Source organism: Bombus vosnesenskii, unplaced genomic scaffold, assembly GCF_011952255.1.
Source record: "Bombus vosnesenskii isolate JDL3184/JDL3185 unplaced genomic scaffold, Bvos_JDL3184-5_v1.1 scf7180000013370, whole genome shotgun sequence".
NCBI classification, from domain to species: Eukaryota; Metazoa; Arthropoda; class Insecta; order Hymenoptera; family Apidae; genus Bombus; species Bombus vosnesenskii.
The window spans coordinates 361,437-376,885 of record NW_022883003.1 but is presented as its reverse complement, the minus strand read 5'-3'; the positions used below and the strand labels follow the sequence as shown (position 1 = coordinate 376,885).

The window sequence follows — 15,449 nt, the reverse complement described above, 5'->3', positions numbered from 1 at the left end:
ATCGGTTATCACGAAGAGAGAAGAGCTGTGCTTGGTCGGCAAGCTGGCTCGCGAGAAAATTCTATCCGGGCGTTCGCGCGAATGCACGCTTCGTTGTATCGTTAGCGCGTCGAACTCGCGACGTACGTCGTTGTCGCCTTCTCCGTCGCGCCGATTCTACGGACCGTACGATCAACGTGTAAACAACGCTGTTATTTCCCGTGTTGCCGCCCATTCCTGCGAACGATTTCCACGAACGATTCGTGCCACGAAACTCGATCTCTCGAGCAACTGTAAAAATGGATATTACCAGCCGAGCGCGATTACGTTAATCGTTGCTCGTCCGAGAGAAACGAATTTCTCGATATTTCTTCGACGTTGCAAACCGGCAACGCCGGCTTCCGAGTTCGGGTATCGAATCAGCCGAGTCGACGATTCGTGAAAAAAAAAAAGAGGGAGAGAGAAAATATAGACAGAGTAAGAGAACGGATCGACGAACATCGTTTATTACGAACGAAAACGAATACCGGTCGATTTGGTTTTTTTCACGTTCTCTCCGCTCTATTTTCCATGGAAACGATTTACTCGGAGTGTCGTCGATTAATGTTCCGACTCGCTATTGATCTCGCGGGGAACGAACTTCGCGGAATCGACGCGGCATGGTAATTTCAGTCGGCTGACCTGCCGTCTCGGCGTAAAACGGCGGTTATTAAAATCGTCGGACGCGAGTACCTGATATCGAGCAGACCGCGTTGTCCCGTCATCGTTTCGTTCGCCACTTCTCTTCGCGACTCGTAGGCGAACCGTATCGCGCTCGTTTCTCACAAAAAAGACGAATATAGCGGGTAGTAAATTCAGGGCCTATATATTTTCAGCGACGCGACACGACGCAACCAATGTAGCCCATAAAGCAACTCCCATCGGATCGTCGATCGCACATTTCTGGATTGGTCGACCGGTCGCGCTCGTCTCGTTCCACGCGCAATCGCTGTCGATCGCTGTCGATCGCTATCGCGGTAAATACACGGTCATCTCGAATGTCCAACCGACATCGCGTCCCGCGTATTTACAAGCTCCGTACGCATTTTTCGGCTCTAATTGTAACCGCTTTCCCCGGAACCATAGCAATCGAGTATTTTCCCGCGTTCGGACGAGCGTCGGCATCGACGTAGTTGCAACGCACGAGCAGCGCGCGCTCGCCACACGATTTAGAGAAATGATCGCCGCGACGATCGTCGCTCCGTTTAACGTTTTGCGTTCGTTGAAATTGATTGCCAGCGCCGGTGATTCCGGCATTGCCTCGCTAGGCAGCCTTTCCTTAATCGACTACCGCTGGGAATTAATTACACGCCAACCCCTTTCCCTGGCGTTGCTGCGCTCGATGGCGGGGTATCGCGTTCCCGGGAAAATTAATCGCCGCGAATTAATGGGCTACGACTATTCGATTTCAAAGTGGCGTCTGCTACCGAGGGGATGCGAATTGTTTGCTAATCCTTTCGACACGCAACGCGACGTGACGCGGCCGACGACACGAGTGAGATAGAAATTGTGATTTGCTTGCTTTAACACTGTAGCCGCGGGCGACGCGAACCGAAATCGGGTCTGCATATTCCGTTCATTTCCGCGTGCCACGCTATTATCGCATTGCCGTTTTTATATCGCGTTAAAAGACGCTTCTTACGCTAAACTTATACATGATATAAATTCGCTGTATGATTTTCTACAGAAAAATATGAAAATTGCCCGCGGCTGCGGATTTAACGTTGGCTAAGCGTCGCGCGACTATTTTTCCCAGCTTTTTTTCAGACTTTCGCGACAAAAAAGCACGAAGGTCGGCGCGGAAGCGTACGTGCCGTGACTGCATCTCGTGTCGCGGTCAATTCTCGGAAAACGCGCGATCGTCCTAGAAACCTTTTTTCCCGCCAACGACGACGATCGACTCTGTTGATAATCGGTCGGCTAAGGCCACGGGAAAAATGAGAAAAAGCGGGGGAAAAAGTGACAAAATCGCGTTCGTTCTCCACTCTCTAGCTTCGTACGATTCCGCTATCTCGCGTCACTTACGTAGGCAGTCGACTTCGCTGTAACGACGATTATCGTCGCGAAACTCTGCCGCCATGCGAAGAAAAACAAAGAATTCTGGGAAAAGCGTCTCTCGACTCGGCGAAACGAACCTTAATAGCATCCACTTGGTTAGCGAGCGTGCTACGCGATCATTGCTGTCTTCGTTGCGGAATTTCGACGATTTTCTAAAGTTACCGAGAAAATTGCGAAAAACGTTGTATGTCGTGTGTCGGATTGCAGAGTACAAGAACGAGTCGTCCGTGTATGTATTTTTCTCCGTATTTTTTCCACGTACTTTCGTGTATTCCCTCATATACGTGGACCACGACTCGGGGAAATGCAACCTAGCAAGTTGTACGAAAGATATTGAAATGGCGAGTCGGACAGTCGTCTCAAGAACCTCGAAATTTAGTCTCTTGTGCAGGTTCTCGGTAGATGCGTATATATCGTAGGAAAAAGCGAGGAAGAGGAACGATAACCGCCATGGTGAGGCGAGCTCCTCTCTGCCTTTCGCGAGGTTTCTCCAAAACGCCAAAAAAATCTAGCGACGACATGCTGACTCGGTATATGCGTCGAGTTGGTCGCAGGTGAGGCACAGGTTAGACTCGACCAAATATCGAACGCGTAAAACTTTGGCTCGTACGCGATCGTGAGAAAAAATAAAAGGGACGAAGCGCGGAGGATCGATCGAACTCGGAGCGTGTCGGTGGCGATGAACTTTCCGAGAAGAGATGGTGGACGCGACGCGACGCGACGCGAGTAACACGGTCGTGAAACACGCAGCGGGCAAAAATGCTTGGTGGAAATGTCGTACGTGTACACCGGTAGAAGCGGCTCGCTTTTTCCCCTAATCGGTTCCGCGAACAGAAAAGTGGAAGATTACTCGGCTCGAAATCGATTCGAGTCCCTACGTAATCGCCGTATCCTGTCCGTCGTTCCGCGACCGCTCTGCAATTTGCGAGGGAGAGAGAACCTCTTTCGTGGCGCACCATGAAAAATGACTGTCGCGTATTTCCACCGTGACAAGCAACTGTGTGTTCCTTGCCGCACGACCCACACGTCCGGCCGTCGAAACGCGGTGCGGCCAAGCATCCCGTCGAATTTCGATCGGTATCGTCGATCGCCGCTGGTGATTGCCTCGAGTACGCCGCGAGCGGATTTCAACATTCGACCGATGCCTTCGTCGGTATTTCGAAAAGAAGAAGCAGTATTTTCAAGTAGATTCGAATTGAAACGCGACAGATTCGGGCCCTGTACGAGTACTTTAAATCACTGTTTCTGGTTATCATTGAAATCCGTTATCGTAATTTGCTGTAGAATGTTTTAAATTAAATATTATTTGCAAATAGTTGTAAGTGCGAGTTTTTTTTTATTTGTTTATTTATCCCAAGATACAGTTTTAGATACATATTCACAATAAACGGTGAATTTTTGTAACGATATGTTAGGCAAAGATATCGATACGCGGCGGTACGACGTAGCCATGCTGTATTATGTGTCGGCGCTTTACATTTTTCGTGTATAATACAATTTTTGGGTTTAAGCCGCTGGGGAGCGGAGCTTTTTTATGAATTTTTTTTATTTTTTTCTGTCCTGCAAACTTGGTCGCAAAACAGGACGCTTCGATAGTCTGTTTTTTGGGTGCTGTGTAACTTTGGGGAGGGGTTTTAAGTGCGAGTAATAAGATAAAATTGATATACGACGCTCGTGAGTCGATTAGTAGCCGATAAGGTTTTAATATCGAATGAAAATAAATTTTTCAGGCTTACAAATACACCGGTCGCGATCTTAATTTACGCGGCCAGTCGCGTCGGTGCTATACGAGATAAGGATAAAAGCACATTACGTTGTGTCGATCGTCAATGTGTGTACATAATTTCGTTTTATACGGACAGACTTTATTTACGCGATTTTCATTCACGTGAAACGAGTTCACGTGCAACGGATACTCCGCGTAAATCGAGGGACCAGTGTACTCATTTTGAGGTCCTGAAATAGCTTGCGAAGGTCGAACAGTTCGCAAATACGTATGCGCAATGAACTAACCATTATATGAACAATATTCGAGTCTGACGAAAAGAATCTTTGGTACTGAATTTGAATCGGATTTATAAATACATCTGCATATAGAACTTAGTCCCATCGCGAATCACCGTGCAGAGAAGAATTAATAGGAAGAGAAACAACGAGATTTCTGTTTCGAGTAAAAATATTGAGATAAACTGCCGAGGTTGATATCTCGGCGAATCGAGTTAAACGGCGAAATCTCAGTGACCCGATAGAAATGGAGAAACGCGCGAGAAGCCATCGGCTTCTTCTTCAAACAAACACACCGTGAAATGTTTTCGTTGGAGCTTGAGCCGAATAACATCGGGACGGTAGACTACCCGCGTTTGATTATTATAGCGCAGGAGAGAAAAACGGGCTCTGGGGGGAGACTGTCCAGATTGTTTCATCGAGCATGATCGAAACTGGTAATTGAAAAAGAAGCGTAAAAAGCTTCGGGATAAATAGAATCTGCCAGATTTCAATGGATCGTCTTTCTGAAACTCGCCGCGTGAAACTCGATTAAAGTTGGCGGGAACAGCTCGTTTATCGGCTCTTTCTCATTCCCGTTTCCGTTCTCGTTCTCGTTTTCGTTCTCGTTCTCGTTCTCGTTCTCGTTCTCGTTCCAGTTCCGTTCTCGTTCTCGTTCTCGTTCTCGTTCTCGTTCTCGTTCCCGTTCCCGTTCCCGTTCCCGTTCCCGTTCCCGTTCCCGTTCCCGTTCCAGTTCAAGTTCCCGTTTCCGTTCCCGTTCCCTGTTTCGCGCGATCGTTATTTGCCGTTTAAAACGAGGGCGGAAGCGCAGGTTTCCACGTAGTTACCGCAAAGTAGTCGAGAAAGGACGATCACCGGCCATGTCGCCGGAAGCGGGACGTACGCCGAAATTATTCCACGAAATAAGGAGCACCGCTGTAATTTGCCGCCTCGTTGCAAGGGCTTTATTGAATTTTTCTAACCGGCTCGCGCGGCTCGTTGTTCGCTTCATCAACTTCATCGAGACGCGCTAATGTCGTTCATTCGGCAAGTTTTGTAATATCTCATCCATAAGTCAGCGGGCAATTGTTTATTTTCGGACAAAACGACTTGACTGAATCTTATTGTTTATCCGTAAGGTATTTAATCCTGCAACTATTGTAATATACGCGCAAGTCTATGCTATGAAATTTCATATCTCTATTATGACATAACGTTAGCAATTTACGTCATGCGCTCAAATTGCATAATGTCAAAAGTATGTACATTCTGTAACAGCAATGCTGCACAAAATATCTGACAATTTATGGACGAAAGATTATTACTAGAAATCTCACTGGAAGAGTGTATTATTAGAATGTGATATTATCGGAAATTGCACGGCCGGGATTAGATTTGGTCTAAAATTGGCGCACTCGAAGAGTTGATGATAATTGTACAACCGAAAGCGACGTATCGATCGACCGAATATTCGACGATCAATTTGACAAAAGCAAAGAGATATGCACATAGCCCGTGATGAGACGCGTGCTGTGAAGACGTCGCGTCGAAGGAACGTCGCTGAGAGAACAACGCGTTTCTCGCTGTTCGTAATTTGCCACGCGTAATATGCGAGTGTCTTTGCCGAACGCAAATAACGGGTTCTCGGAGGAAAGGTAGAGAAGAGTCAAGAACAAACAAACTTGGGGTTCTCGAGGAACGAGCAGTGGGCTGGTTTTCTCGCTTTTCCGCGAACACACGAGATAGGAAGACGAATACGCGCCTATCGTCGCATCGCCGAAACCTCTGTAACGGACGTTCGCGTAAAAAAAACAGACTGATTAACATGAAACTACTTTATTTACACACGCATCGCTATTAAACTTCTCTTTCCACCACCAGCAAATCGGTAGCGATGCGTATAGAAGATTGAGATTTGTCGAGCGATGTACTTCCAACTTTGCTAATCCTCGGACCTTCAAATTCTTATGACGCACTTTTGTTAAATCACGCTTAGAGTATGTGTCCGTTATCTGGCCGCCAAATCAGTTAAAATTCAATAAAAAAGAAAATGGTTCATTGACAGCGTGCAGTATAGTTTTCTTAGGTTCACAGCATATAAATTGGAACAGAGTATGTTTGTTGCTGATCGTACTTACAGCACAAGTATGTAGTATCGGGGAAAAGGGCCTAAGAAACATCGAGTTAACCATCGACAATGTCGCCAGAGCCGAGGCTGTCGGGTCTATTAATGCGTCCTCGGTCTTTTCCAGTGCCTAGTTTCGTTAGAAAAGACCTACCTGACCCTGGCTGCGAGCGTCTGCGGAACACGTGTGCGGTGGGCCTGGCAAAGAACAGAAGAGATGCTACAACGGTCAGAAAGTTAGTTGAGAAGCGCAGTGTGAGTCGAGAGGTCACAGAGTGTGAATCGACTTACGACGATATTGTAGTCGGTCCTGTTGTTATTGAGTATCGCTTATTAAACTACACTAAACTCTAAATATAACATCATTACTTGTCCTTACTCTAAGAATCCATACGTTACTACGAGTATGATGTTGCTGAAATTGCGATCTCTCGAGCCAAGGAAAATCGCGGTAAATTCGTTTTTCCTTTCAAAAAGTGCTAATACCATTATTCATTGCCCCCACTCCTACACTTGTTAAATCTCTATGCCTCCACGAGGCCGTTAGTTTCGCACGAACCTTCCCTCCACTTTGCTATCTATCATCATCGGTTAATTCTAGCATCGTGAATCGTATACGGAATACCGCGAACTCATACTACACTTGTTTCCATCTTTTTAGTACTAGCATCTGTGCCTTCAGAAATTCGGTTCGAAGAATTTTGTAACGCGCGCGACTCGTCCATCGTACGTGTGTGCTTGCGTTCTACAGATGTAAACATTCTGCACTTACACCTACTTTACGCTAGTAAAAAGTTACCTCCGTTTATTAACACGTTGATCGCAAAAAGGGTTGCGATTGCAAATGATGCGAATAGCGACGAGAATGAATTTATTCGTTCGAAGCGTAGATACGGTGAAACCTCAACGACAGAGCTAAAATCTTTGAGTTGTAGTTTCGACTTTTCGAAAATTCAACCTGCAAAGACTTTGTACGGAACACGTTACATTTATCTTTTCAGAAAGTGTTCGTATCGGGTGTGTCTTCGTAGAATTCACTTTGCCCAACGTACGTAAATGCAAAAGTTAAAGACGCGAGAGACGATGGCAATTATGCATTAGACTGATGAGAAACGATTAGCTTCCTTGGCCCGAGGGAGAAGAAAAAGAAAAAGAAAGGAGAAGCATGCGCGTCCATTGTTAGTAAAAAAGGTCGGCAGTACTTACGTAAACAAGAAGCTAGAAAAAATGTTAAGAAATCAGCAATTTTAATTCAATTGCTTCGCGAGAAAGAATATTAATATTACAAAATCGTCTATAATTATAGTTGATATGTAACTAATTATCACGAATAAATATTCCTGTTCATATTACAACACGTTGCCAACATTTTCTAAAGTATCGTATAATTTAACAATCAGATCTGTCTGACGCGGTGTTCGACATGTTAATAAAGATGATAATGTATATAAACGTTACAACACACAAAGTACAATGGAAATACATTCGAGAATAACATCGAAGCAACATCGATTCACGTGACAAATTTTGCAGCGAGATTCGTTCGTCGCCGCCTGATCGGTCACTTATCCACTAATTTATAGCTAACTATACCGATCAGCCGATCCAGTGAACACGGTTATTCGTTTACTTGCTTCTCGCGTTAGAGCAGAACACCGCGTGGGTCTCCGTAGCGGTGAGTTCGCGTTTCCAGCGAGTACGAGCGAGGCCTCGCACGATGCCCCAGAAGATCGATCGAGCGTGAATCTCGTGAAATTAACGAGAAGTGAATACGTCGAACGGACTGTGCTTGAGCCGAGCATGCATAGTTTATATTTAAGCGGGGAAAAGGTGTGAAGGGGAGGAGACAATAAGAGAAAAAATACGAAGCGATTGGTTCGCGTGGTGTATTCGAATTTTTCGCGAAGGTAATAAGGTTGTCGCGCTGATTGTTGCAGGTACAAGGACAACAGGGCTTATCCATGGCCAGGCGGTGAGAGCCATTTCATCCTGTATCCGGAGAGCGCGAACCAGACGATTTACGCGCAGAAGGTGAGAAGCTCCGACGCGGGACGGTATTCTTGTCAAGCGAGGAACGACACCACCATCCTCGAAGGAGATATCACGCTCGCCGTCCTCGGTTAGTACTTTCTCCGTGGTTTTGTCCACGTACACGTATTTTCACGGTTACGATCGAAAATGTCGCGACGCGTACACGTTTCCGCATTTTGTCGTCTTGCACGCCACGGTACTCGTCCGCGGAGAACGTTCAGCGAATGTTGTTCAAACGAGCTGAACGAACAATTTTCTACATTGTATTATACGTTATCGTACATTAATTGATAAATCGGCGCACGCGTCGTTCGCGCGAATAGACGAGTCCCGATTCCATTTGTTTCAGCTTCTGCAAAACCTGTTTATAACGTTTTCTTTCCACGATAACTGGAGAATCAAGGGTCGGTCGAAAGCGGATATGAGATAAGAGACAGAGACAGGGAAAGAAAAAGAGCTCGTCGAATCGAGAGTATCGTCCAGAGTGTATTATAGAAATCCGCAGAAGAAATTGAAATTTCGCGATGCGGAACAAGCGGAGCTGCGAAGCAAACGCACTCGATGCCTCGTCTTCATCGACAGCGACTCGAGGCGTTCTCGATATCATCCACCTCGATAATTCCAATATCGTCGCGGTATTATCACGCGACAATTACACCATTTTCCGTTTATTTCGCGGAGCGATGGCCGTGCTCCGAGTTGAGCACAAGAGTCGCTGCCAGAAAGCTTGCATCGTAGCAGGTATATACACCGCGTCGGATCGATACGGTCGGTGAAAATTGGCTTCGTCCTTGGTTATTTACGTTGTTCGACCGATCGCCTTTTCGTTCTCTTTCGCGGGCCGCGATTCCCGGGATGATTTACGTTCGGCGAGAGAAGGCCGGCGCAGCGCGGCGCAGACCGATTGCTCGCGCTCACAGAAAACACAAAGTCGATATCTATGCGTCACACGCTTCGCGTAGATGGTAGTTCCAAGAGCCGCAAATCGATTCTTTTTCTCGGAAATTAAACCGCGTTCGGTGTGCAAGAGGCCGGGAGAGGAAGACGCGTGGGCGAGAATTTCTCGTCGAGAAAGCATGCCGCGGCGCGCCGGTGCTCCGACAGATAACTCCGGGGCAGAAGCACGCGTCGCACGTATCTGTATGCTGTGGATTCGAGGAAGCTCGATTAGAACGAATTTCCTCGCGATCGCACGGTGGCGTGCGTTCTCTTTCGGCCAGTGCGTCATTTGATCCTTTGAATTGTAGCGACGCGACGCAATCTTTTAAACGCGGCTATTCGCATCGAGCCATCGAAACCCGCTTGGCCGATACTTTGTCCTCCAGCAGTACTGCTGAGAACGCTAAAAATACCTCACAGTTGCAAGTACATATCAGCAAGTTCTATAGGACGCCTTCTCTCTCTAACGTGGCTATTTCAATGGAAATAGCAAGTGCATGTCACCTTAACACTTTGCCACGCCGGAATCACATGTTTCGCTCAGGACGTCACTGGAGTATTTTTATTATTCAAAGCATATAATGGCAAAATAATAATAAATCGATGATGTAAGACAACATTCTTCCCCGATGGACCGTTTATCTTATTGGTGGCTATCGCGTGACCACCGTGGCGCCTTGGTAACAGTTGACAGCGACATATTATAACAAGGCTTCGTTTATTTCAACAAACCATTCGCATTCGTTATTTCGTCGTAAGCAAAACGTCCAGAATATATCGTTGAAACGTGTAGAAGATATTAGTAAATAGTATTTGCTCATTCTATATATAATAGTAAGGTGAAGAGACAAGCGTAACATTTTTATGATTCCGACGAAACATTCGGTTGAAATGGTAGAGGTACAAAAAAATAATGTTTGTGATAAACCAATGGTAGTGGTAGATTGCAGCAGAGGAAAATGTGCTGTAGATTTATCAGATCAAACGATAGCATATTCTATACCACATAGAAGAACCCTCAACTGGTATATAAAATTAGCTTTAGAGTTATTGTTAAATTCATCAATTTCAAACGCGATGATACTCCATAAACAAGCAACAAAAATCAAGGTATCAGATTTTAGAATGCCACTCGCAATGCATCTTACACAGTGTCATTCCCCAGAACCGTCAAATATACTTATTCGACAAAGATTGCGACGCGAAATGCAGAAAAAAGAAGGGCAAGCGTACCAGGCACGAAAATTTTGCAGAGAGTGCTATAAAAAAACGTTAAACAGTTAGGATCAAAAATTGCTAAGAATCGGACCAAAAAGCTAACCACCTATTAACCAGATTGTATTAATGAGCCACATTTATGTTTAATGTATTTTAACACAATGCACCGTTAGATGCAAGATTTGTTCTCATTTTTTTTATTGATGTTCTGATAAAGATATTTAATTGTCCAAATTTTTATTTCAAAGTATCTTCTATTTGTCGGTTATATTCAAAATGCCGTGACTGTGAATTTTCGTTCAGTTTTTATAATTGTAAGCTTCAGTCACCAGTGACCACCGTGGCGTCACAGTAGAAATCGTGGCCGGTCATATATGACCAACGTGGCAGTCAAAGTGTTAAGTCAAAATGGAATAATTTGCCGAGTCTGAGCAATTTGTAAGCAACTTTGAACTATCTAGCGATCGTTTCGTTGCGTTTGTTCGCTACGCGGAATATATCCAGAATGGAAACGTCCGATAAAATTCTTAGTAAGTCGCGTCGCGTGTTCGTCGAAGGGAATATCGATGTTAAGCGATAGCGAAATGGAAGTGGCGTAATTAAACGATCGCGTGTCCCAATTCGTTGTCGAATTTCGTCGGGAAGAATTGCAGTTGAATTTGCCGGCGGCTGGGTATATGACGCTATAATCCTATCCACGTTTTCCGCAGAAACCCTCGTTTCATTCTGCTCGATGTCCGCGTGCCCGCTTATTCAGCGCTCTCGATCTCTTCGATTTTCATTAGAGATATCTGTCTCTGTCTCCGTGCGACAACCTTGTTTCCCTGCAATTTCTATCGCATCGGCTTCCGGTACAAAGTTCATTCGATGGCGGGGCATTATTCTTGGTCGCGTTGCAGTGAGCGAAACGAGCTTTTCCGGTTAAATCGTCGCTTGGACGGTAGACGCGCGGCGTTCGTTCGTGGAAAATGGAAGGCCGAATCGGTGAAACGAAGCGGAATGCAGACAAGAAATGACAGCCGCCGAACCGAGTCCTTACGCGCCCTTGCGCCATCTCCCTTTGGTTACATTCGCGATGGTTCTGCAGTCGCGTTCCGCCAGATTACAAACCATCTTCGAGATAGAACGCGACAAACATATCGTTCGACCATGCAAATCCCCAAAACCAGTCACCCAGGAGTACCGAGGTTACCGATTGACGACATTTTCCATTTTATTCGGACGTGTTACCTGCATAAACGTCACAGTTCTATACGATCGAGTTCGATATATTGGGTTGGCAACTAAGCGATTGCGGGTTTTGTCATTAGGTGTTATTGATAAAATCCGCAATCACTTAGTTGCCAACCCAACACATCTACTTGTAATCAAATCGAATACCCAAGGTTCGCTATTGCATAAGGATCGAGTACTACTCGTAAGTAAGATGCAATGGCTCGTTCATTGTACATGCCAGGTATTCCATCTTCGCAAACTATTTGCTACTCGGAAAGTTCGAGTGGAAATAGCAATCGATTGGCGAGAACGAGAAATGTATTATCTTTTCGTAGAATTCTTAGAAAATAGCGGAGAGGCTGAGACCGCAGGGAGTACGGACGTTTAGCGGCGATGCGTAACGACGGTATCGTCGTGGATTGCGCGACTCGAAAGCGGCCAAGTGGAAATTAATTTTCGAGCGAGTAACCCGTTGAAACTCGGCCCGTATAAATATGCATACGCGTTTAACGTCGGCGGCGAGTCGACTGCGCCGGCGGAGAGACGCCGAGGGAGAGAATTACGAGCCAATACCTCAGAGCTAAGTGCACGGAATGGTTGTGCACCGCGTACATTAACTAAACGCGTATGATCTCGCAACAAGAGAGAGCAGGTTGCTCCGATGATGCTGCCAGTAGTGCCAGTAATGCAATTAGCCGATACAGCCTGCGCTATCTCTCCTGGCTATTTCCGAACGTCGACCGCCGTTCTACGCTCTCCCACGTCTCTCGTCTGACCTCTCCCGCCGAAGAAAATCCAACCAATACGTAAAGAAGGCAAACGAGAGCTTATCCCGGGAGAGGACCGCGAGAATACGCGCGCCTAGTTACTCTCTCGGGATGTCCTGCGCTCGAGCGAGCGCGCTAAAGCGGTCGACGAAAGAACGGCCCGGGAACGTACGACGACTCTCTTTTCTCTCGGTATACACTCTCGTTGCAAATCTCCGAGGGTCTCGTCCGTATTTACAGCGACGTAGCCCACGGGCAAACCGACGAGGAAGCGCGATACCTTATCGGGCACTCGTGTGCATCCCGGAATGCATATGCATAGCCACGAACCGCGGATTATCCTCGCACCTGTGCTGCTTTTGTACGCTAAACGCGTCCGGGAGGTCGCGCGCCACCGGAAACTTGCACTCTACTCCCTTCCGTTTAAGCTTCGTCCAGCCAGTGCGAGTAGCGGCTCGCCGGGAAAGAAACTTTTCTAAAGAATCGAGGTCAGTCGAGCGACCGAGCGGATCGATTCCGTGCTATCAAACTACGCGCCGAAAGTAGTGCACGTGTTTGCATGCGTGTCGAGTACGTGAACAAGCGCGCTGATCAAAGGCACTAATGTTTCGAAAGGGTTTGCGCGATTGCTAATGAAATGGGAACCGATGGAAAGGGGAAAAAGCGAGTCGCGGCGTTAAGAGTACGATTTATCGGAGTAGTTTCATAGGGTTTCGACAGAGTTCGTACATAGTCGTATGTGTAGGAAGACAAGAATATTAAGCTGCTACACTTTGGTCGAGCGCGGGGAACCGAGGCGCCTGATCGACTAGTCCGGTTATGGCAAAGGCCACCGAGCGTACGTCTGGCCGGCCTAGCGAGGAGCTTGATCAATTAAGCGACGTAAGGACGAAAGACTGCGGGATGACGTGGACTCGGCGCGGTCGCGCGGTCGCTCGTTTCTCGATGGTATCGCCCTGCCTTTGAGACGAAAGCGCGTGGAAGAACCGGTTCCGCCGATGGTTCGGCAATCGTGGCGATGCGGAAGTCTCCTGCGGAAAATGTTGCCAGGACGCGAAGTTTTCACCAGCTTCTTTCCGTCGTCGTTACCAGCCCCGTTTCCAAGAGAAAGATTCACTCGTCCGGAACTGCGAACGCTGAACTTTCGTGGAAATCTATAATCTGGAAGCGAAAGAAACGATTTTCTTCGAGATTAATGGAAATCTCGAGACGTCGTCCTCGCCGAAGTAGACGAATCGCGCGACACCGGAGAGAGGAGAAAAATGACCGCGCTACCAGAGGCCACTGTCTTCTTCTCCTCCCTCGATCGTTCCCCCGAGCGTACAAGTTGCTCGGCGATATCGATCGAGTCCGCCGACTTCCACGTCCCTCGATTTCTCCTCCAACTTATAACGAAACAAGTAACGAAGACGAAGGAGAAATGGAGTGCGAAGGAGAAGCAGAGGCAGAGGCAAAAGTTTGAATAAAACTACCCACGCGCGATTCCGAGAAGCTCTGTTAAAGCCATGAAAGGAATTGCGCGTCCTTTCTTCGTCACGGTAACCGGAATTCTCGGAACTCTTTCTTCAACCTATCGCTGTTCGTGGCCTAGCCTTGGTATCGCGAGTCACCGGCCACCGTTCTTCGTTTCTACCTACGTCCAGGGCTACATCCTGCTTCGCGAGCATCGAGTATAATAGACGGAATAAAAAAAACAAGCCAAAGGAACGCGGATCCGATTGGTTATTTCTGATAGATCTAACCATACCGCGAAACCATTACTCGCCAACTATAGACAAGGCGATGGGTCGAAAAAAGCAATCGATCGACGATTATTGATCCAGGCGGAGTAACGTCGACGCAACGTTCGTCGGGATGAAATCGTCGACGCTCGATGCACGTCGATGCACGTCGGCGCACCGTGCCTGGAGCTCAGGTAACGATAGAACCGATCGACGAACGGACGTGACAATAAAATGTCGTGTTCCGAAAGATTTCCAACTCGAGACGCTCCTTCGCGCATGTCGCTGCTCATCTCTGAGAAAAATAAAAGAATGTCGAGGACGTTAAGCGATACGAGGAAACGGCAAATGCGAATGTCAAGAGGAAGAAGAGCGTGAGAAGCGGCTTTTCCCGCGCGGCTGAAGAGTCTCTTCGCAGTCGATCGCGGGTTTGTCCGGCTTTTTCGGTCAACGCTTTCGCGGCCGGCGATTCTTCCGTCTTTTACGATCGGTCGCGTAAACGCGTACGACCACACACGCGTTTCGATACATCGAGACAAAACCTCCTTTTTCTCCCACTTCGTCTTCTTTTCGTTCTTTCGCGAGAACTTTCTCCGCGAGAATAAAACGCTTTCCGGAATCCCAAAGTGACCTAGATAGTCGCGTTTTGTTGCTCGGTTCCATGCAAGCGTATCCTTGATCGATAAATTTTACAGCAGCGGTATTCAGTGTGTTTGAACATGAATTTCTCACGTCCTGACGAACGGCTGGGGAGAACGAAACGATGAAAACGTCCTTAACCGTTTGAGTCGCAGGGGTCTTTGAAAAAACAGAGTGGAAAGGTCCCGAACAACGCGATAGCGTTCGTCATATTTGTTATTTTTATGAAATACGTCTATATTATTATATATGCGTACCATTAGTTTATAAATATTTCAAGTGTTGTTCGATAAAAATTACTGAGAAGATAACGATGAAGTACAAAATACCGTCAATCGTTCGTAACGTTCAAATGTACTGGGTCTTTTCGACGTAAAATTTAAACAGCGCGATCGCTCTGCATGGGACTGAAACGGTTAAGACGATGCTGTTGGCGAACATTCGTGAAACGATTCCGAAAGCGTACAGCCGTGGAACGCGTATCCGACGATGAATCGCAGCCCATCCTGACCAACCGCAAACCTTAGATATAGATAGGCGTAGGCATATGCACGTCGTGGCACGTGAGCCACACGTGCATCGAGACACGTTCTCTCGTATCGACTGTGGCCGTGCTTCGTGTCAAGGAACAGGCTGGTATTTCTTTCCGAAGCTGTTCAAGTATGAGGCCGATGGTATTGTTGTCGGTTATCGTCGAGCGTTGTCTCGCGTACAATCGCAAACGCAACCGGGAAT

At 46.9% G+C, this 15,449-nt stretch overlaps 1 protein-coding gene across 1 annotated transcript in view; it reads left to right on the top strand.

The window, feature by feature from the left end:
• LOC117237376 (single Ig IL-1-related receptor-like) overlaps window positions 1-15,449 on the top strand; it is a 131,188-nt gene that overhangs the window by 75,685 nt on the left and 40,054 nt on the right. Inside the window, exon 2 of the mRNA XM_033501274.1 lies at window positions 8,122-8,303. Within this exon, the coding sequence (XP_033357165.1) occupies window positions 8,122-8,303 (182 nt within the window). The remainder of the gene's footprint in view (window positions 1-8,121; window positions 8,304-15,449) is intronic.